This window comes from Haliaeetus leucocephalus, unplaced genomic scaffold, assembly GCF_000737465.1.
Source record: "Haliaeetus leucocephalus isolate CR32 unplaced genomic scaffold, Haliaeetus_leucocephalus-4.0 Scaffold162, whole genome shotgun sequence".
Classification (NCBI taxonomy): Eukaryota; Metazoa; Chordata; class Aves; order Accipitriformes; family Accipitridae; genus Haliaeetus; species Haliaeetus leucocephalus.
In genome coordinates, this window is record NW_010972598.1 from 9,208,546 (window position 1) to 9,234,080 (window position 25,535).

The 25,535-nt window shown below is 43.8% G+C and overlaps 1 protein-coding gene across 1 annotated transcript; it reads left to right on the forward strand.

The window, feature by feature from the left end:
• Positions 1 to 803: 803 nt before the first annotated feature.
• DACT2 (dishevelled-binding antagonist of beta-catenin 2) lies at positions 804 to 11,336 on the forward strand. Its single transcript, XM_010562963.1, has 4 exons — positions 804 to 899; positions 4,446 to 4,578; positions 6,011 to 6,298; positions 9,538 to 11,336. Exons 1-4 carry the CDS (start codon positions 804 to 806, stop codon positions 11,334 to 11,336), a joined length of 2,316 nt encoding a protein of 771 aa, XP_010561265.1.
• Positions 11,337 to 25,535: the final 14,199 nt, after the last annotated feature.

Sequence of the window (25,535 nt, forward strand, 5' to 3'; positions counted from 1 at the left end):
AAAAATTGGCCTTAATTGCTGCCTTTAGAAATGCAGGAGCTGGGAGGACGAGAGTAACTCAGCACACGGCCAGAGAGGGATGGATTTGGCCAGTAGGTGCCAGTGCGATTATAGGCAACGTGTCTGCTGGGGGTGCCTGGGAGGGAAGTGTTCAAAACGCTTGAGAGGGATGACTCAGAACTACACAAATCCAGGAGAAGGTTCTTCAGCAAAAATGCCTTTGTGTGAATGCTTAGAGTAGTGATACAAAGCTCTTCCGATTGACCCGTGGCTGCTGGAAGCTTTTCAGAGTGGCGTACCTGGTACCTTTATTGGTTTCTTCCCCTGCAAATTGCAGACATATATTTGAGTAGAGGTGCATATCTCAAAGCTGCTCAATAGCAAAGTAAACCCAGTTGAAAACAGGCTTTTCGCAGTCCTGTTAGAAGTAGTCCACAGATCCTGTGAACTCGGCGACCACAGGCTGAAAACTGTTTCTCAGTGACTCATGAGCAGCTTATTGCACTCAAAACCCTTGAAAATTCATGATCACAAGAAATTAAGTTAAAACTAAAACAACAGAAAATGCAAAGCACAGCATTGCTCAGGGATTGTTACCTCTTCATCGTTCTTGTTCTTGGCCCATGGACGATCGCATATGTTATTGCTGCTCTATAAGCTTTCAGACTGAGAAACTCATTAACAATGTAAATGCAGCTTTGCCTTGCAGTGTATCTTGATCCAAGTTTCAGGTAGGGCTGTAGCCCTGGGCTTTAGCGTGGACATGGTTTAATTCATTAGAAGTTTGGTCCTTGCAATATAGAATGGGGAAGGTGTATCAGCTGGAGCTGGCTCAAGGCATCTCAGCGATGGAAACGAGGCAGATAAGAGTCAAGCCAGGCTTCTTCTGTAATGGTGAGGTGAGAACAGAAGAGCAGAGGCAGTGCCCTTAAGGAGTCAAGTGCCTCTAGTGGGAATGAGTGGAGCAGAGCCAGAGCCATCAAATGCTGTAGGGACTACGTCTGGATGCCACTCCAGTACCCCAGTCTCTTCCCCAACAACAGGTACCAGGGACAGCCAGCAGCTGGCCTTTACAGCAGTCTGCTGTAGGCAGCAAGGCTGCAGGCTTTCTGCTGCCCTTAGCAGTCACGTCCTTTTTTGCCCGGGCCAGTGGCTTTTTTTGGTGGCCAGGGGTTTGTCTGGCAGCTGCACGGTGCAGGCAGGATCAAGTCTGTAGCAGAAGAGAAGCAGAGTTAAGTGATGCCATCTACTGTCAGTGATCCCAAAGGTGCTAAACTAGTCCCTTGGCCAAATGATATCATGGTGACATAGAGGGAAAAGAAGAGGTGCAAATTCAGGCTAATACAAAGAAAGAAATCTGTGACACTTTCACTGTCAAAGTAGATGGATATCTAAGGCTGCAGCATCCAGTATTTTCTCAGCTGTTTCCTCAGAGAACAAATTTATAAAAATTGATTGATTTGTTTTGAATCCAATGATTTTGTTTTGCAAGCTTTCAGGTGGCTCGTGATGTTATAAGAATGTGAGAAGGGACACATTATACTGAAGAGAAAATAAAAAAAACAACACTTGGTACCCTGCATTTTGCACAGATTTCCCCCCCACCACCTTTAGATAGTTTTAAATAGAAGAAAACATCTCATCAACCAGGGATTTTTTTAATTTTTAAATATTAAACTAACTTAAAGTTTTTTTTCAACTGAGGAAGAGGTGCTTCCAGAAGGAATTCACCTCACTGTAGAATAAGGGTCTGGGATAGGTGAGATTAATTCTCCTCTGAAACTGGCTGCTTTGCACCATCAGTTACAAAAAGACCCAAGGGTGAATAGATTTTAGATGTGCACAGCTAGATGAGATTAATGCTATCTTTTGTCCATTCCAAAATCCAGTTGGATTAATAAAATTATCAGGTGCTAATCTACAACCAATAAATGTCAAACCCCCTTTAACTGAAGAGGTTAATAGCTGAGAAGAATAGTCAAGTATGACCAGTGGGTTTTGGTGCCTTGATGTGGGGTACCGATTTGCATTGACTTAAAGGAACCTGCTTTTCAGAGAGTGTTCTTCCTTCTGAAAAGTGAGTGTTATGACGAGATCCCACATTTGGCTCCCCAAAACTGTAGGCCATTGATAGTACAAGTTGATTTGGAAAGTCTGGTCCTGCATTGTGTAGCGTACAGAAGTCTTCACAGCTGCATTGCCCAAAGCAAACAGATGGTTTCATCTGCAAGGTTTAGTCTTATGTAAAATTAATGTTGTGAACTGAGAAAGAGTGTGTTTAGGGTTTATTGTTCTGGGTGCTGCTTAGTGTGGTTATTAGAGCAATAACAACCTCAAGCAAACACACCGGAAAAGTAATCCTTATCCAAATGGTCTGAGGAATGCTACTCGCCTTGGAGTGCAGAAGGAGTTAACTGAAAGATCAAAGCTACGAAGTCTGCCGGAAACATGAAAACCCAGTGGTGTGAGACACCATAAAAGGGTTAAAAACGATGATGTAAATCGTGTGTTGGTTAAAATGCTGTGAAAGCGCAGACAGAACCTGGAGGTATAATAAATAATCTTTGAATACCTGAGAGCCTTGTGGCCTCTCTGTCATTAATCAGAAACCACAGACTGAGGGATTGGCTGGCAAAACATTAATCATTAAGCAATTAATTCCAGCCGAGAAAACAAAACTTTGTGATTTCCTGAGTAGGTGGGATTGAAGGAGGCACGGCATGTTTCTGCTTTTTCCCCATAAAGGAAATAAAGAAGTACTGAGGAGGTCATGCATTCATCATTCAGATGGGATAGAAAATCTCCTTTATTATCCAGTTCTTCCCTTCCTTTTTGTTTATATGAAAGAGGAAGAGGGAAAATCGCCATGGGTTTTCCTAGGAAGCAGTAGTGAGCCTCTTGAACTTAAGCCTTCCTAGATGCGTGACGTTGACAAAAAGGGGCTTTATTTCTTGTGTCTTATGTGTTCCTCCAGTTCCCCATACAAGCACACTAGAAATACTTTTTTCATTCATCTCAGCAGCATCACCAGCCGTTACAGTTGTCTTATGAGACTCGGGACATCTGTCTTTTTTCCGTGAATCCCAGTATCTAATCATCTACTGATTGCCTTAGGACCTTAGCTTTCCTTGCTTTTAGTATTTATAGCTAAGGAGAAACCTAAAAATGCAAATATTAAAAGCTGAATTATCTGAACACAAGGAAGCTGGAGGTAAAAATGTGTACATACTGATTTTGATTTTCTGCATGTCATTTAATTTTGCAGATACTTTAATTAGCTCAAGGGACCTAGATTACATTTTTTTCCTATTTGGGGCTGGAAATGCTGCTGGAACTGCCACTTGTATTTTTAAATCTGAAATGTACACATAAAGAAGAATCTTAGTATGTTTTTCTCGCCATTACTGAGTGGAAACCCAGCCCCTTGAGGTCTGTGAGCACAACTTTACAACCAACTTCAAGAGACCACCTTTCTGTAAAGTGCTGTTGGATGGATGGTGAAGTGTGATATAATTAGAAGGTGCCTAAATAAGGACTGGGCCTAGATAATTTGCCAAGTGCCACGTGAGAAGTTTGTGACGGAAACCAGCCATGGTTGTTTGGCCGGTACCTAACGCCTGGCCATCTGCCTCGCCAAGCTGACGGCACGAACCCTGGGGGAGCAACTGCGGGAGCTGTTAGCTGAGATCAGCCTGGTCAGTGATTGCAGTAGGCAGAGGACCTTGTTGCTGGCTTCTGAAGGATTATTCACAAGCTTGAGACCCCGTTTATTTTAAACAGTCATTTTCACAGCAGTATTCGAATACCACCTTCTCCTTGCATAAGATGTGTGGAAATATCTAGCCACGAGACATGCAAGGAAAACTTTCAGCAAAGTAGGTGTCGCAATTCATGCAGCGTAGCCTTTCAACTATAAAGACGTGTCATCAAAGCCAAGGGTTTTACAGAAATGAGTATGCTGCCTTTACTTTGTGTGGCAATAAGGTACCTTTACATACAGCGGTTTCCTTTCATCAAGCGGCATCTTACAGTTCATGCAGACAATCCATAACGTTTATCTCATCCTCTGCTCAGAGGCAGTGTATGGCAAAATGCAGTGCATATATTAGCATGTTAATTAGTTAAAACATTGCCATCCACTTTAAAGGCACAGTTCCTGCCATAGGTGTAACAAAAAACCTGAAGTTTTAAAATAGGTATATTCGGTATGAAAAGTTTTGAGAACATGTTCAGCTGGGCAAAAGACAATATATACTGAAAACCAGAATGTTTTGTACTTGTCAGTCTCGTTACAGAGAGCCAATTGCAACAGTCCTTAGCTAAGCAGAACACTTCATGAGAGCAGAATCTGTCCAGCACAGATGGCCTGAATTCCTGCATTGCTGCTGAGATTCTAACTATGATTATTCTTCATTTCCTCCTTCTTCCCTCGACTTGTGAATTAGTCTCGTTTGAGGAGACAGGATGTCGGCTTGAAAAGCCACCTGGATCAGCTAGATCAGCGAATAAGTGAGCTGAAATTGGACGTCAGCAAGACCTCCAGTGAATACTTGGATAGTGACAGCCGGCCCAGCTCAGGTAACGTGCACTTGGTCGTTTATTCCCAGGGTTGTGGTGCTAGGAGAACTGAAGGGTGTCAGCTGCTAAGCAAAACTCTCTGTATTGTTTGGTCAGAAACAGTGCCCCTTGGCTGAGGTGGAGAGTAGTCATCTGGTGCAGAGCACACTCACAGAGCTGGTGGGAATTTTCCTGATTTAGTTAGAAAATGCTTATTCACTCAAACAGTATTTTTTTCTGGATTTTTTTTTTATTTTTAAATGGACATTTTAGCCACAAATGGAAGGAGGAGGAGACAGATTTATTAATTAATTACCTTGTCCAGTGCAGAATGACCATTGGCAAAGTGGCTAGAGTACTTACGAGAAGTGAACGAGACCAACGTCCATGTCAGTGCTCTGCTTGAATCCAAGAAGTGTCCTGAACCTTGCTAAGGCTTTGAAGATTTGGCAGTGCTCTGGCCAAATGAATGTTTGATCATTTACATAAAAATGAAACAGCTCTATTAAAAGACACTGAGAAAGAACACCCCAACAGTTTGTTGACTAATGCTCTCATGGACAGAAAGAGATTGAGTTTCAGGTTTCTGGTCTGGTTCACAGAGAGCGCTGTACTACAGACTTTTATAGCTAGGATGTCTGTTAAAACCAGTTTCTGTTATCTAGTCTGGGACAATGGGAATATTGCTTTTTAAACAGAATTAAGTCTTTAGTGAGGCAAGGAAAGAGGTTTTTTATTTACAGCATATGGATTTGCAGCCTGGTACTCAGAGTGGATATACAAAGTGCAAGTTTCTGTTGAGTGTCTAAATTCAGGAGGTGCATGCTTAGGCCCATGCACGCAGTTCAAAAGGAAACAGCTTCCTTTTCTGTTTGCTTTATATAGAGAGGAATAAGAAAAATTCCTATCTTGAATTTATACGAGCCTTTTTTAATACTTCCATAATTAATTGGCAATGATCGCAAGACCTGGAGAGGGAAGATAGCCTCCGTTCTCTGCCCTTAGACATTCCAGCTATCACAGACTTGGCAGCTCTGATCACAGGCTAGTTTTACTCTACTTTCCCATCCAAGCTGTGCTTGTATGCAGCTAGCACAAGTTACAACAGCATAAGATGGCCCTGGTTTACACCAGTTGCATAATAGTCCCCAAAGATGTTCTCCAGTGAAGAACTGGGCGTGATGGTGCTGCACTTCACCCCATCCCAGCCTCAGAACTGAGCATGCATGTGAGTGCCAAGCTGGCTCAGGGCCTAAGTAAATATGCAGAAGCCCAATAAAAGGTGGTTGAATTAGAGTATACCTCTGCTAAAGTTACCCAAATAAGTGATCATAAATTTAGGCCTGTGGCACATAACAAAGAAGATTTATTTTATTCTTTGCATTTTTCTTCTACAGAGCATGTTTAGTTACTGTAAATAAGAAATATCTTCCTATTTATTTTAACACTGCAGGCTTCTATGACCTGAGCGACGGTGGTTCTTGCTCGCTCTCCAATTCTTGTACCTCTGTGTACAGTGAGTCCATCTCCTCCTCCCACACCAGTCTCTTGCCCGGCTCTCAACACCCTAAAGCAAGGCTCAGTGTGTTTGATTACCGACCCAAGTCTGCAGACGAAACTACTGTGCACACCACCAGCTTCCAACAGCAGGGAACCTATGTCAGTGATGGATGTCGGATTACGGCTAGCACAGATGTTTCTGGGACTCCTGCCAGGTCCCGACCGAGGCCAGTTTCCACAGGTAATCGACTGCAGAACTGGATACTCATTCAAGAGAAGGGCAGAATCCTGGTTATTACTTTTAGGACCTAATATACCAATGTGTAATCAATACATAGCACTCATTTTCCATATACAAAGTGAGAATTAATCAAAACCACAGAGCCAAACCGTTTCCTGTTCAACTTTCACTTGTCTCCATACTCAGATACTATTAAACAATAACAAGTACGAGGACATATGCATTTCTATTTGGAAGAATATTTAAGTGCATGAGATAAAATTGTAATGAATGTTGAGATACTTTTTTTAATTTACCTACTTGGGAAATCAGAAAAATTGCAGTATTTGAAACACCTTGTGTGAAGATGCAGGGATGTATGAAAAATGCAAGGGGAGTTCAAAATTAGAGGTGCTGCATTTTACTGAGAATGATTTTACAGAAATCTAAGGAGAAAAAGACGCTTCCAGACTTAGTGCCTGTTTTCTCAATCTGTTGTAAAATGAGTATGGTAATACTTACATATACCTTGCCGTATTTATTCAAATCAATGTGGACTCAGACAACACTCTTTTTCATAATTTGTTACGTACAGTTAGGGATACAAGACACCAAAAGTTAATTGACTGTCTAGGAACCAGTCACAAGCCTAATAGTGGATCAACCATGACTTTGCATCATACCTTTAGACAAAATGGACAAGTCCATTAATATTCCAAATCTCTTGTTTAGCCGTCTGTGAAGTGACATCGTATCACTTCTTATTTTGGGTCCTTCCATGGCCTCAGAGCAGCTTTGTGTTAGTTCATATGGTGACCCAGCCACATGTGTGACAGTTCCATTACAGAAACAGGGAAGCCGTAGGGAACATCATTTCAAGTACCGTGTTACTCTGGAGTCATTCCCACAGTTTCTTGACCTGAGCTAGCTCACCTCTATCTTGCTTGGAGCAGAAGCAAAGACCGCCTGTTCTGTACCTATCTGTGCAGACACACCTGAAGCGATGGTGCTAAATAACAGCATAAAAGCAAAGTCTTCTCAAGGCTTCTCAGAGGCTGGGGATGGAGCTGAGCTTAATGATCTGTGGCTTCCATGTTCAGATGACAGACTTCTTGTTTTATCAGAAACTTTCCTGCCTTGCAACATTTTGCTAAGACCCCCAGGGCTTGATGGGTTTTTGGATATGGAGACAGACTAGCAGAAAAAGGGATAGCTGATGTTAAGTAGGGGTGCAGGAATGAGGCTACAGACCTCCTTCAGTCCTCCTTCCTTTTTCCACCACCACCACCTCCCTTCTTCCTGGCTGCAGCCTCTTACTTCCTCCAGTGTGAGAAGCATAAGTAGTGGGGTAGTAGTGGGTGTAGCCTTGAAGAAACAATGCTCGCAAAGTTGACTACATTGCAGGAAGTGAGGCAAGATGTTACTTCAGAAAATCATCATTTGGAGAGGGGAAGAAATGTCTCTTTTCCTCTCCTTAGCTTGTCCCCACAGGTAGCTGCAGGTACAAACCAATTGCCTTTTCTTTCAGTGGCAAGCGGAAAGCTTGCTGAGACACCACAAGCACAGCATTCTTTTGACACCTGCCTGGTCTGTTTGCACAAGAGAGCACCACTACACGCTGCCAACAATTTCCTAAAGAATTTTCATTATGAAAATACGTTGTTTGAGAAATCATCATCCCAACCTTTGCTGTAGCAGGTCTGTAAGTGCCTTAGGTAGGACGCTGCAGACAATGCCAAATTTCGAAGTCTTTCAAAAGCTTCCTGTCACAGGACAGAAAGAGTCACTGTAAGTGAAATATGTGGTTGGATTTGATGGTTGGGTTTCCTGGTAGCATGAAGCAGCCAGGAAATCAGTTCCCTGAGGATTTGTTGGCACTGAAGACTGCACTGTTGTACAGAGAAATCCAAGCTAGCTGCAGATGGTTCCAGTACTCTTGGTACCAGAGGTAACACAGCACTGTAGCACTCTATGGGATGACTTCTCTGGATGGAACAGTCTTGCTTCACACAAGAACACAGCCTGTCCTCTCAGTGCACAGGAGATGCTCCTGAGAGGAAGGTGCAGCAGTCAAGTGTAACTTAGAGCAACCTTGACAGTACTCTGAAATTTAAGAGATCTGAATTGGTGGCCACAAATGCCATCTTCAGGGTCTGAGCCTCCCATCTGCCTGAGTAGTTACCCTTAGATTTTTTTTCTCTCTCAAAGTAAAGATTTTTTAGTCCATTCTTTTATGTCCTTAAGGTTGATTTTTATAAAATCCACACAAAGAATTATGGCATTCCTGATTTTCTGCCTTTTAATAAAACCTCTCAATATTTCGTTCTGGAATTAAATACTCTAAGAAGTTACTTACTTGTGATGAGACTGGTAATGTTATCAAATGAAATGAGAGATCTGGTTAGGAGGTTTCATTGGATTTGGGGTTAAGGAAAAGTAGAATCATGTCACTCTGGCCTGTGGGACATGTGAGTCTTAATGGCTCTCCCATGCACGTTGAGCGTTTCTGTTTACTAATGCCTTACTAAACCAAGATGCAAAAGAATAAAAAACTACAGCTTCCAGCATTTAAGAGGTTAAGAAACACTATAACCTAGAGTCTGCTGAAGTCCTCTTAAAGCAGGTGGTTGAGTGCTATGGATTTTTCCAAGACACGTGATATAAAAGGATTGGAGGAAAAGCTGGAATTCATATTTAACTACTTAAAAAAAAAATACCATTGGCTCTGCATGCTGGAAATTTCATTAATTTCTGAGTTATAGTTATATATCCAGAGGAAGTCCTTATCCTATCCTGGGGGGAAAGTGTTCGAAAACTGTATCTGTTGTATTGGATAATTCTAGGTGACATTCAGCTTCAGGCTTTCTAGTTGTTGGATTCACTTTTTATCTCTGTTAAGAAATAAAAATGATCCCTTATTTTTGTTTAGTTGGTTGGGTTCCTCTTGTTCTGTGACATTCTGGAACATTTTTATATATGCACGGATTTACTTTCATCCAAGTAGCACGGTTTAAATTCCCTGCAAGAGCATGAGTTTTATTATTGGCATTAAAAGCCATTCTAATCTCCATTATGCTCAGGTGAATAAAAGCCTTGGAGTAATTCAGAGATCTTGGAGGACTGAGACTATTTTCTTCATTCATGCCACTGATCTTAGTAAAAGCTAGCACATCCCTCTGAAATGGCACTTCTGGCATAAGCCAGTTTGAATGTAATTGTCTGTGATTTAATTAGGTTATTTATTTTCATCCACTGTGTAGGTGACTTGGAAAGACTCATTCCAGCAGACGCTAGATTTCAGAAAGAGACAGATCCCAAATCCATGTTGCCTCTGTGCCATGCCGGAGACATGCCCTTGCTCAGCATGGACCCCAAATTCCAGAACGACTTGGTCTCCAAGAATGGCATCGACGTGTATCCTTACCCAAGCCCCCTTCATGCGGTGGCTTTACAAAGTCCCCTTTTCTCCCTGGTGGGGACATCCCCAGAAGCAGACCTCCAGGCTCCTCCCAGCAAACCCGTGCCTATTGCAGCAGGTCCCAACTTGATTCGGACTAGGCCAACCGCTGAGGCCAAGCCAGGGGGTTACATCAATAAATTACTGCAGCTGACGAGATGCAAAGGGAACAATCGGGCTGATGCCAGTGAGTGGGTTTCAACAAAGAGCCAGCCAGCCACAATGCACCAGAGACTCATTATAACCCCTAGCGCGGGTGGAGTGAAAATTAACAGCAGCAGTAGCCAGCTGGAAAAACAAGTGAGTTCTCTGGAAAGTAACAAAGCTGAAGGGAAGCTGCAGAGGGAGGTGCCAGAGGGGGAATGTGCCAAGCAGCAGGAGACTGTGCGCTGTGTGAATGAAGAACAGCCATCCACTCGGTCTGACGCAGAGCCATCAGCTGTGAATAGTTGCTATCCTGCCAAGGCAGCAGCAAGGGGCTCTCCTCTGGCAGAAGTGACGGAGAGCAGTGTGGAGTCCAGTTCATCCTGCTCGCAGCTGTGCCAGGAGGACTCCAGCCCGGGCACCTGGAATGCTAAAGCCATCCCACCCAGAAAGCTGCCCCTCAAAAGGTGCGGCAATGCCAAATTGGCTAACGCTGGGGGTCATGAGCGAGCGGCACGGGGCGAATTTGTTCATGCTCAGTTTGTCCCAGCAGAATCCCACCAAGTCCGGGTCAGGTTTGCCAGCTCCAAAACAAAGGCGGTGAAGATAAAGAGGAGGAACAGTGAAAAGGCTCTACGGCCTGGGAGGCAAGCCTTTTGCGTGGAGAAGGCGAGAGGGTCCCATGGGGCTGCTAGGCTGCCTGCGGAGTGGAATCAGCCCCAAAAACCACATGGAGCGAAGAGCCTCGTGCGGAGACCTTCCTATTCTGGTGACGTGACCGGCAGGTCGTGCTCAGAGTCTAGCCTGTTCCCAGTGCAGGTAAGGCTCCCCACAGTGCCACCCGGGCCAGAGCTTTACAGAACCTCTGCCAATGCACTGTATTCCCTCGAAGCAGCTTGCGCAGATACAGCCAACAAGAAGAAGCAGCGCAAGTGGCAGTCCACAGTGGAGATCTCTGCCAAGGCCCACCTGGCCAGCCTCTCGAGCAGCTTTGGCCCAGGAGCACCGAGGCAGCCAGCAAGGAGAGCTGGTGTCTTGCGCACTGTCAGCGTGAGGGCTCGCCCCAAGAGCCAGCGCCACGGAGCTTATGCCAAAAGCGAGTCAGACCACTCCGAGTACTCTGCAGAGTGCGCTTCCCTCTTTCACTCCACCATAGCAGAGACCAGCGAAGGGGAGGTCAGCGATTTCACAGCTAACCGTTTCGGGGACAGCGAGTCCAGTGAAAGCGATTCGGATGGCAGCAGTAACAGCAGCAGCCTTGCCCTTGACTATGACGAGGGGGATGAAAGTGAGCTGATTTGGCCCGAAGGTTCGGTCAGACAATCAGGGACTGTCCAGGCCTCTTCCAAGCCTCTTCCCCCGGTGCCCAAAATCTGTCGCATCAAAGCTTCAAAAGCACTGAAGAAGAAGATTAGGAGATTCCAACCTGCCTCTCTGAAGGTCATGACCATGGTTTAAGGGAGAGCAAGCATCTGTTTCTTACAGTGAGACATCCTGCTGGCTCTCATTAGCAAAACAAGAGAACCCGTGTGCAGAGAAAAGGACTTGCTTAAAGGAACTGTGAATAATAACCCCTGAATCAACACAAGGGATCTTGTTTGTTAATGCCTGGACATAAGTGTCACTGTATCTAATTTCCTCTTTTGCCATTTATTCTGTAAATATGGATCTGTGTATATTGTGTGCTGCCTTTTTTTACTATGCAGAAGGGTCGCCATGGTGAAAATGAAAACAACCTCTGCCATAAGATTTTACAGGCAGGCTCTTGATGGTTTGTTGACCAGATGCACCCACAGAATCAGTCCCAGACACAAAGGCTTCCCAAGAAGAGAGGCTCTTCCCAACTGCATATTTGGTAGCATCCCTCCCTCTTCTGAGGAATTATTTGCAGCCTGTAGCCTGCATTAACCGTCCAGCTGTCACTGTGCTCGTACGGAAAAGCGCTCTCAGTGCTCTCCATAGTTTTACTTTCTTTCAGATCAGCCATCCCATACCTTCTCCAAAACATCTGGAGGATGAGTCTGTTCTTCCATAAAAACATACTATGTTTAATCAAGAAGGTAAATGTATTTGTGAATGAGAACAATACTTCAGTCTGTTTCCTGTTTTCAAAACTGAGAGTATAGGGATTTTTTTTCAAACTGCCTCTTTATGATGTTCCATGTTATTGTTCATTTGTTGAATGGGTGAAAGAACATGTGCCACAGTGTGTGAATAGCTGGGACTGAGATTATAGCTTTGCCCCTGAAATTGCAAACCCAATAAATACTATTTAATGTACTTCTGAAAATTGTCCTTGTCTGATGTCTAAAGAAAATTATTCAGAACTCTTAACGTCACATCAGGAATGCAGAGGAGCTTTCTTTGGCAAAACAAGTCTGTGTTTTCATGATCGCTGTGCAGAGAGGTGTTTTTTTTATTTTTCAGAGGGTTGCTACAGCTCAGTCAGAACCAGGGTCCTTTCAGCCTCTACCTCAGGAGACCTGCTTCAGCACCTGCTTCTAAATGAGTGAATTTAAAAACAGTATTTGTGTTTAGGACAGGGTAGTGTTTAACTGACTCACTTAAATTGATGCAATTTTGTCACAAGACACTCTTAATTTAAAACATGTTTTTATGTATACATAATGTGGGTTTAATGCATTTGAGGGCACCTATGTGAAGCATTGAATTGGTTGCTAAACCGATGAAGTGATTTTTTTGTGTTCAGACAAGCAGTCCTAATTCTCTCCTCCAAGCACAGCAATCTGGAAGCTGAGCCGAAGTTCACTCTGTGTTTACCAAAGAGCAGGTATTATCCTCCTACCCTGTTTCAGTGCCCAATCTGAATACATTCCTGGCCTAGGAGATGTAGGCATTACCTCATTCAGCCGAGTGTACTGGGTCTGAAACAAAAGGCAAGCGCTTTGCAGAAACTGTGGGTAAAAGAGTGCTTGTTTACTCCAAGCATTCGTTAGCAAACAGAAGTATTGAAAGACTAAACTTTTAGCCAGTGCCTTCTATTCTTTGGAAGCTACGTTATGTTTTTAAACCCCTCTATTTTCAAATCATTTTTGGAAAATGAAGTAGAGAAAAGTAAAAGTTACGTAAAGTCATTTAATTCAAGTATTTGAGCTACTGCATAACACCATCCTTACTAGGAAACTACTACATTTTAGCCAGTGGAATATGTTTAAACGTTTTTTCTTGGTCCCAAGAGTATTGGATGTAATCACTCTGGTAGGATTAATGAGAGAATTTCACAGGTCTGGTGGTGGTTTCTTGTTCAGCATGTTTAGCAACAGAGCAAACAAAATAGTGATTTATGCCTTGTTGACTTTCTACACCACAAAAGGATTCCTTTTCCCATTTACACAAAAGGTTTCATTTGGGGGAGTGTGTCAAAAGTTACATATGAACCTCTAATCCATGGATTTTCTGTATTGGGGTGGGGTTTATTGGTTAGATAGGAATTCTGAGGGTGTTTTTTTCATGGGGGAGGAAATTGTTCCTTGCTAGAAAACTGCTCTGTGTAGGAGCATTCTGAAACCTAGTAAAAACCGCCACCCAGTAGCTCCCTGCCTTTTTATCAGAGTGAGCTCAAACAATAAGTTTGTGATCCCACAACTCAGTAAATCCCGCTTTAGGGCTGTTAATACTCCGTCAGAAATGTTGCCAGACACATGATGAAAGTGCTGATCCAGAATGAACTCGCACTGCCAATTCAAATAGAGAAAAATGATGACTTAATTTTGTACTGACAGGTTTTATGCCAGGTGAGGTATCACTGCCTCTACAGCTCACACTTTCTGCCAGGTCAGATAACGTCTCTCCTCCCAGAGCCCACATAAAGCCAACATAAAAGCATAAAGCTGGCACAAACATCATCATCCTATGCCATGGCTGATTTGACAGAAATACATGATTATGTGCCCACACTTGATCCAGGGGAAATCCGTGGTGCTGGAGAACCCCAGCAGTGCGGGGAACCTGCTGTTAAATGTTGAGGTATCACCATGTGCAGTGACGCTATGGAGCTGTGACTTTCTGGGGAGGGCTGAACGGGTGCTGCCACCCCTCCTTACTCCAGGACATTGGACCTTCTCCCTAGCACTGCCCTTTTGGAAACCTTGCTTTCCCCTTTGGAAACCCTGCTTTCCTCTTTGGAAACCCTGCTTTCCTCTGCTGGAGCAGAAACTGCCTTGGAACCGGAGCTCTGGGGGGAAGAAGTAGGACAGTGCAAAGCAGGGCAGGAGACTCGATAGTCCAGCTATACTGGCACCAAAAATAAGGTTGTAGTTCAGTACACTGGTAAAAATTAGGATGTTCTGTTGGCATATACACTGAGAATTTTGGTAACAACCAGGTACGAGTGTCATGCCTGTCGGTGCTCTGTCCATCAGAGACTATGGGCTAGCTCTGCTGACAGCACCCAGGAGTACCCGCCTCCTAAGCAAACTGATCTGAAACATTTTTAAAATCAACAAATATCAATAAATACTCTGATGCACCATTCTTTTATATGTATATACTAAACATCACAAAACCAGCTTTCAGCTCCATATGAAGCCTCATAGTGAAAATAAGGGATGCCCAGCTTTACTCGTGGTCAAGGCAATACAAAATAGACATGTTCACTGTCTATTTTCCCTTCCAGAAGGAATCCACAAAATGTTTTTACCTTGCAGCGTCTTGTACTATAAAGGCCTAAGAGAACGCAAAAAATGTCAGTCGGCGATTCAATTAGGAGTCTAGCACCAAACCTGATACACTTTAGGAGTGAGAAGTTTAGCACTTTCACTGTGACTTGATTAGCAAGTGTATAGATCTGACGGCTGTTTCAGAACAGCTTTATGCAGCGTCTCTGTTGCAGGAGCTAACATCTGTCATCGTCCTTCCCAGCTCTCCTGAATCAAAACCATCCACTGCTGAAATCTATGCACCAGATCAGCAGTTTCCTTCTGTCAAAGGCAGACATTTACACTTCGGTGTAGGAGCAAATTGCTCCTAAACCACAAAGGAAAGAAAAGAAAGGAACAAAAGAGAGAATGGAAAGGGAATTAAGGAAGCTTTAAGAGCAATTTGCGGAATAGATCAGAACTATGATTTTTAAAACTTCAATAATCCTTTTATTGCTCTAATAATTTTGGAACTGGATAATTACCAGCCTTCTTGGCCTTGACACAATCTTAGCTGTTCAAGTCCACACCCGGTATCCAAACCATGGGATAAAGTCGGAGAACTGATGTTTTGTTGGAGATACCATCCTTCAGACCAGACCTTCGTTTGAAGTGACTTCTGGTCAGGCAAGGCACTCCTCAAAAGAAAGGCCGTTATCACGTAGCAAGTCTCAAAACCAGCTACGGGTAATTCTCATGCTGGCAAACTTGAGTCCAGTGGACTTTTTAAGTGTTTGCTTACCCATCCTGGTCCAAAGCTCCGAAGCTGGGAGAGCTGAAGGCGAGAGGTGCCCCAGAGCAGCTGAAAGGCAGGCGACAGCAGCGGCTTTTTGGGAAGGGAGTCATACCCGCAGGACGAGGCAGGCTGGCCCTGGCACCAGAGGGCTCTGCCAGCTCCAGCCCCAGCAGCCTTTGCTAGTTTCTTTATCGCCGCGAGGACGCCAAGCCAGCCCCGCTGCCGCGCAGGTTGGGCAGCGCTGGGATTTGGGGGCTGCGCTTGAAATAGTCCCAGGCCACCTGCACCCAAAGCCGCAGGCTGATCGCTGCTGAGCTGCAAGGTCAGGGAGTGCCCCAGCCCAGAGTCCTTCCAGGCTACCAAGTGCAAAATCCCCAGTTAGGCAAAGATAGCTCAAAGGAAGCGTGCGGCAAAAGAAAGCATCTGTGACGGCCGTCTCTGATGGGGAACAAGACAACAGCGTGCCAGGGAGGGACTGCCCAATTGCTACTCTAAAGCAATAGCAGCAGCTTTCATTTTCAAGCCCCTTTTGAGCTCTCCTCAAGCATCCTGAGGGTGAAGGGATCACCCCAGCTGTGCTCAGTGGAAAAGAGTAGCTCAGCTTTTAACTAGAGCAGCCCTCTGCCCTCCACAGCACAGCAAAGCCTGCGGCTGCTGCAGGGAGCTGTAATACCTATTGCTCCCTAACCATGAACTCAAACCCCCTCGCTGAACATGCTCCCCAAGAAGCTGCCCTGGGACGAGCAGCTTGAATGACCACGTAAAGAACATATGTTAATCTGGAAAACAAGGAATCCTACATCTGAAACTCGCCTGTGAGAAATACATTCAAAGACACCAATACAGCATTTAGGCAGAGTCTCCTGTATCTTATATGGATGTGAAGGAGACCTGGGATTCCACCATTAGCTGCTACTCTGCACAGACAGCTACTGTGATTCGTCAGCTATGGGTGAAGAGAGATCACCAGGAAAATGCTCAGCTAAGGGCTCTTTTTTGATGTTTGTACTTCTCAGGTTTAACACCACCGCAGTATGTCTAATTATACTGCAATGCAGAACGTCAGCAGAATAGCAGCTGAAATGAGCAGAAGTCCAGCCACCATCAATTCTGTTAATTCTGTATGTTATCATTATAATGAAGACTGGAGACTATTGTTAGCTTGTATTGATTTTTTTCAAGCATTCCAGTGTTTTTCCTTTCTTTTCCTGGCTCACCATTTGTAACTAGGGATGCAGTGCATCAAATTCACCCATGACATAATTCCTGGGAAGTCACAGGAGCTACCCCACAGATTCATTTGTCCCCTTATGCTGTTCTCAAGATGTCAGCAAGTGGGATGATTAGCATCACAGATGGAAAATAAGGAGGATTTCAGACTTCGCTTTCATTCTTGACTGGGCTGCAGGCTGTGGAAGTAACTGTGTTTATGGCTGGTTTGCCGGTGGAGAATCCTGCTGCCATGTCACATCTGTGTTAGTGGCGGAGCAAGGGAGATGGTTAGGGCTGTGCACAGAGATGGCATTTCATGTTTATGCTGGTTTTCAAAACACAAACTGAAAGAGTATTAGCAGTCTGGTGATCCTGTAAAGCTACAAACCAAGAGAGGAGAAAGCTTACAGATCAAATGGACCAGGCAGCGCTGACCAGGCAATGTTGAACCCAGACTGCAGACTTACAAGCCCCAAATGAAGAATCTCAGTTTCAGCAGGAGACCTGGGCAGCTGGATGTGCTCAAAAGCTCTGTCAAATCACTCTGGGTGCCTAGTCTTCAGCATCCAAGATAGAGGCGTCAGGCTAACAAGTTGCTCTGAGAAATACGCATTACTGCAAACCTTCACTCCTACATTTATTTACATGCAATATGTTCTCGCCATTCCTAGCATCCCAAAACCAAGTCTAAAAAGCTAAAGGTTCTAACTCATTCAATGTGTTATTACATGTAAGACTCTACCAAACTCTTCTGCATTTTCCCAGATGGAATGATATGGATATATTGACTCTTGAGACAACAGGAAATATCCCTTAGTGGGCATCCAGAAATGAAACTTGCACCCACATGATGAGTTGTAGCATCAATGAGAGCTTTACTATTTAACATATAAAAGTTCAAGACTTTGTCTGGGCCACTGCAATGCTAAAACACAAACAAAATCTTAAATCTTCTAAGAGCATTAGTTCACTCACTAATGAAAGCCAAGAAGTTCAATTATGAAAACAGTCTCTGAGTTTGACCACTGTCTGGGTACAGAGAATTTGGCAGAAAATGCCAGTAGTATGGCTTTTTATGCATTTTTTTTCCTATTTTCTACTTAACATTCCCTAAAGAATAAAATCAAAAGAAAAGAAGCAGAAGTTCATTTTTATGCTGTTCATTAGGAGGGTTATCTGGCTTGACCCTCCCTTGATGCACTTGGACATGCGAAAGAACAAGAGCAGAGACAGTTGCAGTAAGGATGTATCTCAAACATGCAATGCAGAAACCATTTTTTAACCAATTCAAAGGCAAGGAAGTGGAGGAAGTTAATGGCTAGGGCACACCCAAAGTCTCCTATGCTGAGATCATTGGAATTAAACAGAGTCCTTATCTCAGATGCAATTTGTGGCAAAGGGCTACCTGAATAGAAATTATTTGCAGAGGGAAGGAGATTGTCCTGAATATATCCTAAGCGTGCTCACTAACTGCTGCTCACCATCCTTCTGTGTGTAACCAAATCAATATCTCTTGTGTCCCCAATATCGCTATTTCACTGGGGCATTAGTGGAAGAACAGGGTGCTTATCAGCTACACTGTGCACTCTGATTGCTGAGAATTTCACCTTAGTGTAGAACTCTCTATATTCCATAAGGACTGAGGTTTATGAAGCTATTTCTTAGAATGCAAATTTGCCATACGTCTTCATATCATTAGATGTATATACAGATATTTGGGAAGAGGCAGTTCAGTGGATGGGTGGATGTGATTATGTCTGCAGACATTGCTTTGGAAGCAAAGCAAAAAAGGTTCTGGACTACACTGTATCTTGTCACTGACTCTGACTATTTTCCAAAGAAAATAGGTCTCAGTACTGGAGAGGTACTGAGAACGAGATGCTGCTGATTAAAATTAGTACTGTGAACATTTTCCTTTTTTGTTTTAATTACACCTACTGAAGCTAGTGAGTTTGGGGATGGTTCTATCAAATCTAACTTTGGAGTGGGCTGAATTGCTTGAAAATAAGTCCATGATACATTTTGTTAAACCAAGATGTTCAGGGAAGCTTCATATGTGCTTACCTGATTTGCACCTGAATTCTGAATCATCTGAAGTGTACTCATAGCTATGTGTTAGAAAATTCTGCCCCTTTTTCTCCATCTCCCCCAAAAAAGTAGGCATATATTGGACATACAAATTACCTCTAATAAAATGAGTATGATTGTAGAATGGCTTTTCTAGCTCTTCATGCTACATTTAGATTCTGTGGTTTTGATTGTGTTTGCATCCTGGGTCTCCTTTGTTGTCACAGGGGCACTGGAATTGATATAATACTTGTATGCCTACAACCGCAGCTTTATGACCAGTATTTATAGAGCATGGGCTGCTTCTAGGAGGTCAGAGAAAGGTAACTATGAATAGTAAGCCTAATGCCAGCAGGCTTAACGACACTGTACCACAGTATGAACTTTCATTTCAAATTTTTAGGAGCTCACAAATCAAAAAAGGCTGAAAAACCACATATTGTCTCCTAGGTGCCCAAGATGAAGAGGGCTTCAGAACAAGGAATCTATAAAGCCAGAAACAGGAAGAATTCCAGGACAGCCAAGATGAGAAAAAAACAATTTCACAGTCTGATGCTGAGTTACTGCAAATCAAGGGGAAAAGCTCTCCACAGATGGTGTTAAATAAGTCCAGAGGACTGAAACAGGCTGCGAGATAGGCAGGGAGTGTGATAAAAAGGGACACTTGAAAGCTCTGTTATTATAGGAGGGTTAATAATTTTCTAGCACTGTGGTTAGTGTATCATGACAGCAGCCTCCCCCACAAAGGAACACCGGTGTGGTTCTCAGGGAGGCATGTGTGCCACGGAAACGGGGTTAGAAGCCAGGTATCCCACGTGTTTGCAGCTGAAGGCACCCTCCCAAGCCCAGCCCACGGTGCCGGGTCCCTGGGGGTCACCTCCCAGGATGGGGGCTGCTCCTGCCCCCCGTCCCCTCCAGCCAACCTCCGTCGCTTCCCCGGCTGCCGTGTCCTGGACCTTCCTCCAGAGGAACCCCTCATTTTCTCAGAAGGCTCGTCAAGTTATAAAGACGAACCTCAGAGCGTGCAGAGAACTCGTGACGAGGAAATGTTGGGGCATCTTCCCACAGCCAGCCCGCAGAAATGTACTCCCATGGCGCGTGTCCGTTCGTAGGTCTCTGGGGTCCGTGATTTGGGGTTAACTGCCCTAGACAGCAAGGGAAGCTACTGCAGAGTGGGATGCAGCCTGGGCTAGAAATCAAAACCCAAAAGGCAACAAACAGACCCTCCACTCTCTTTTTTCCAGGTGCAGCCAGGCAAAGCAGACACCAGCCATGTCGGGTCGCGCGTCGGCCCACGTTATGCCGGGCTGAATGACCCCGCTCGACACCCCTCGGTCTCCTCACCACACCGGTTCAGATCCTCGACACAAGTATACATGATTTTCACCTTTACAAATTAGAGGAGGATCAAGCCCTGTGCGGTTGGTGTGTGTTGAGAGCTCTGCAGGCAGCCGTTAGAATGAATAGAAACCAAGTATGGCTTTTTTCATAGAAACTTTTCTCTATACCATCACCTATAATTAGACACTATAATTACAGAGCTGATTTCTCCCACTTGCCCCTTTGCAGGATGCTTTCCCTGACTTTTCCAACGCGGCCACCCCATCCTGCAGAGGTAAGCGCGTGCCCGGCAGAAGCCGGGCTCCGTGCCTTTTGGTGTCCGTCTGTCCTAACACATGCTGGGAAGCAGAGACCTGACCTGCAGTTTCCTTTATTACAGCAGACTTTGCTCCCTGAGCTGCCTCTTTCTAAGCCTGAAGTTACACTGCCTGATTCCCTGATGGAGAGCACTGGTTTTTGCATATTCCAAGACCAGTGTGAGCACAAATTGCCCTTAATAAAGTTGTGGTTTATAACAAAACTCAATGTGATAATGTGGTTTGCAACAAAGGGCCACTGTTTGCATCTCCCTATGGATTCAGTTCACATCAGCTTTCCAGGTGTAAGAAGGCCAAGTCTGTATCCAGACTATAAAGACTATACTATATATAAAAAAGTATATACTGTAAGTATACAGACTTACGCAAGACTATAAGGAAAGCAGCTAGAATAATTACTGTCTTCACTAGACACATATTACTCAAAGAAATCCACAGCATGAATACAATAAATAAAGTATCTCTTGTAATATACAATACAGCCATTGTATGTTGGGCCTGCCGGCCTGCACAATGCTATTTAATTGCTCTCATTTACTCAAACACCCGTAGGATCAAACACCTGTAGGAAAAGCATCTTGTTCCTGTAAAGCTAAAGGTCTTTCTCTGAGATACAGAGCCTCCTATCTACGGTTTACTTGGCTTCCTGAATTAGCAGACATTCTGTTCTTCCTTTAATAAAACACTCTGGATAATGACTGCAGTTTGCTTTGAATATTCATCTGAGAAGTTATAAAACTATGTTTAAAGAAGCAAACAAATCATTAAGTCTTCCCTAAAACAAACTGGATTTCTGAAGAGACTCAGAGAAAAAACTCTCTCTGCATTTTAAACTCACCTGTAGCAATTCAGTAAGCATTTGTGAGTTCAAGCTAGATCAAACCAAATCTCTAGAAGAATATAACGCTTTTTCTAGTTAAACATTAGGAAGAAGATTATAAAGTGAAGTTGTATCTTGCTAGGAATTTGTCTTCAATGGAAATTTTTCCATTATTTCATTAGAAGCCCTTTTTTGCTATGAAAGTAACACTTTCCATGTTGTCATTCTGAAAAAAACAAATATCTTTCTCTATCATCTCATCTGTAGTCTGTGGCTTGTAATGTGCAGGAGGTCAGACTAAATCCTTCTGTAATCCTTTTGAGCTTTAGACTCTATTAACTTTTATTCTGCTTCCTATACTGTATTTCGGTTTTAAGGGGAGAGTGATCCTTAGATCACAAAGCAAATTTAAAATTTCCCAGCAAGCTAGAGGAAAAAGTCTCTTCCAATGCCTTAAAGGCAAATATCAATGGATTTAGGATGGAATTTGTTACGTCTGTCTTAAGGCATCTAAAATTTAGGAATCTGGGCTAAACCAGTCTCTTAGGCACCTTGTATTGCCAGTAGAGTGCTAGTAGCACTGCCGCCAGCCGGGAAATTACCTCATTCCAAAGCAGGTCTCCCAGATCGGTGGGCTGAATCGTTTTCGGGAAGTGCTGACTGTAAGGAGCCAAAGTGACTCAGTTCAGCGATACCTGACTTTTGAATAAGTAACATCAGATCAGACACATTTGATTTCTGAGGGTGTGGGTAGCTGCTTTTGATTGTATATAGCTGTCACCGAGATATCTAAAGAATTGTTAGAAGAAATGGAATTATTACGTTGTGGTTTTTTATAAAGGAGTTATTTTAGACAGTACTGGCAATGCTGGGAATAAGTTTCAGGGTAGGCACAGCACATAAGCGTACAGATGGTACAAGTAAGGGCAAGCCAGAGCACATACACAGCACAGAGCTGTGACATTGTTGAAATTATACCCAAATCCTGGATTAATCTGAGAATAAAGAAATAAAACAGGAATCTATCAATCAAAAATTGTTACATTAAAAATCCCTTAGACCTGTAGTTTTCTTTCTTCTTTGTCTTCTTCTGCAGAGGTGAAGAATTATTTTTTACTCCAGAGGACACCGAAGCTTGAATGGACTTGCAAAAACTCAGTAATATCTAATAACGTCTGAAAAGCTGCAGCATCTACCTGTTTAGACATTAGCATGTAACGCTGTGTCCCTCTTTCTTTGGGGCTTTAGTTACTGTTCTGTTCAATAATCTGTTTAAGAATTGGTTTACTGTTCTGTTTAAGAATCAAAAAGGCCAGATTACCATTCCTGTGCACTTAATGTAGTCACTTAAATCAAATCAAAGGGAATTTGCACATAACTGGTTTTCACAGGCTTTGAAAAGTTCAGCTGATTTTTAAAATGGCTGTTTTTCATACGACTTTACACTGTTTCAAAGGGAAAGGAAAGAAAACTTCCATTCTTTCCATAGAGAAAAAAAAAAGGTAAAAGAGACTTTCTCCCTGAATGACAGTTAAATGAGTTAAATGACCAAACAATCTTTAACTCAGGGTAAAAAAAAACCAAAACAAATGCCACCACCACCACTCCCCAAAAAAAACACCAGTAAAAAATAAATTCTCCAGCTCTGTCAAAGTTATTCAAAACCAAAATCCAAGGCATGACCAAAGCTTCATTCTCTACTTGTATAAAACTGTTCAGTGGAAACAGAGAGCATGTCTTTGGTAGCCTGGATGCCTGCTATTCCTAGATCTACTCTATCAACAGAAAAAGTGCCTGTTTCACAGGGACCTCTCCACAAGTATGACTGTTCTAATTCCTGCATATTTCTGACCTGTTTTCATACTGTTTGCAGTAGTCCGAATTACCAGGTGCAGGATAAGAAGGACCAAGCCATCAAACCTCTGTAGATTTACCTAAACACACAATTTCATGTAACGAACCCAGAACTCCTATCACAAACATCCCTGTGAAAAAAGGACTATAAACATGAAGTGCCTCATCTCATTTCATTTGGTGGTACTAAATGTATAAGTAAATATACTGTATCGACTCAGGCATGCACACATACTCAATTTTTGAAGCCCTGTGATTTTCTAGGTAATTTACAGTAAAAACAAAAAAGCAGACTTTGAAAAGGAATTTAAAGGGGAAAAGCTTCTGGCCCCAGAGACAGGGATTTTCCCAGCAGGACACTCCATTGGGTGGGCTCAGTAAAGGTAACATGCATTCTTCTTCCTTCAGTAAGATGTGCACTTTCGTAACTCGTAAGGGGAATTGCCGAATAGTTTTGACAGTTGCACTACTGTGATTGTTTCAGCTCTGGAATGTAATTCAGATATTGTTGGAGAGTTAAAAAAGAAAAAATAACAACAAACTTCAGAGCAAGTTCCTGCAAGCTCCATGAGCCCTTAGCGTACATATGAATGGGAAGGGACAATTTTCCTGCATGCCAGAGGAGAAGGGTAGCTTTTGATGGCAGGTCATTCAGCTATAGGGTGCCACAGGACTTAACTGTATCTTATGCAAGAGATAGCTTCCTCTGGTCTTAACTGAAAGCTCCCCACCCAGGGGGTCTGGCAGGAATCTCAGTAGCATTTCCATTTTGTTCAGCAGTCTGTATTTGGTTGACCAGTTCAAATGCACCTGTTTTCATAGAAACTGCTCTCTTTGTTCAGTGTACATTCCAGCACAGTGTTAAAAACCACCAAACATGGTCAAAAGGTCACTGCTTGTGTCTCAGCTCCGCTCTAAGGACTGTCCAAAACCTGCCATTTCTCTCGAGTATCCTGCAGAGCACCTAAATTGCAGTAAAGATGCACGCGCTTGCGTGGGACTGTCGGGGAGGAGCAGTTTGTGGGTCAGCTTTGCCATCATACCAGATGCAGAGTGCCTGGGATAACCAAACCTCAGCCCAGTCCGTAATTCAGCATCACAATATTATTCCTCATACGGCTTTTTGGCTGTCTGTTGGTCGAACCCCTGTTCTTCTCCTCCTGAGATTTCCCAGCGGGTGTGATTTCACGCCGAGGGGCTGCCAGGTTTGTTTCCCCACGCAGCCCCTTTCCCACGTCTGGATGAGCCCACCTTTGGTTTCGTTACAAGATTTGGATGTGCCAGCCTCCATGAGGCACTGGCAGACGATGTGTGGCTTTAATTGCACAGTCAGCAGGTGCGGGAGCAAGTCTTTCCTGTAACCAGCCAGGTTTTATATGCCCTTTATCCATCTCTTCCTCTTCCCACGCTCTGTAGCTACAAATAACTCCACAAGGCAAACGTCTCCACACCCAGCCACAGCATTCACTGAGACAAAAGCATTTGGAGAGGCTGGAGTGACATTAAAAGCAAAAGACCTAATAAAACAAATGACAGCAGCCAAACTGCTGTGCGCAGAGACTCTGCATTTTCGGGGCTGCTCCGGTAGCTCTGCCCTGCCCAGCGTTTCTCATGTACTACGAAGGCACCAGCTCCTGCTCTGAAAGACCTGTAGATCCCAGCCGCCCTCAGCTGTTTGCTGAATTTTTGGCATCCTCAGCTTTTCTCATACATTTCCCTGGCATCTGCCCCAGCCCTTCCATCACACGGGGTAGGTGCTGTGGGGCAGAGACCCCCTTTGCCTGCTTCTGCCTCCGCACGTTCATGCCATCCCGGTCAGCATCCATGTAGTAATAACAACAACAACAACAACAACAAGGATTTGATGAAGGGTGAAAAGGGGCAGTTAATGGGGTAAGCAAACATAACAAACTTAGATCCGCCTCGCTGCTTCAGGAAAACTTGCCCTTTGCTGGTGACACAGTTCTGTATTTCATACTCACACTCCTGCGGTGCATTTGCTGAGAGATTTAAAGTCAAAGGAAAAAGAGTCCAGCTGCAGCTTGTCTGTAAGAAACTACCGGGAAGCTGCAGAAACCCCATTAATCTTTGGACCTTTGTTCTGGGTCCCCAGTGTCCCAATGGCTCTCACCTCACCTATGGATTCCTCTGTTAGCTTTACTTGCTGCCGCCCTCCCATGCCGGTGTGGTTGAGGACTGAAATCCCCTACAATCCCATTTTGCCATGCAGAGGGATAGAAAATCCCTCAAAATAAGTCTGAATCTCCAAGTGGACACAGTTCACCTCTACGCTGAGACCTGCTGTGCCAACACTAGACAGCCCCAACTGAGCTGGGACAGAAGAGTTGGGGGTTTTAATGAGTGTCATGGCCATTCCGCCGTTATTTGCCCACTCTCAGACAAACCCAACTCTTTCCCTACTTTGCAGCAAGCTCATTGTATGTCTGCCTGGCGCAGAGTCTTCTCCAGCGCATAATGGTATGGCTAAGTGGATGCCTGGTTGTTGTTCGTAAATTAAGCATCTTTTGTTTTTCCAGCGGGAATCTTGGAGTGTCGCACTGATTGTCTGTTATCTGTCAAGGCATCAGGCAGCAACCCAGCAACTCTCTGCTGGAGACTGCCCTGCTTTTACAATTAGCAATAAAAAGCTTT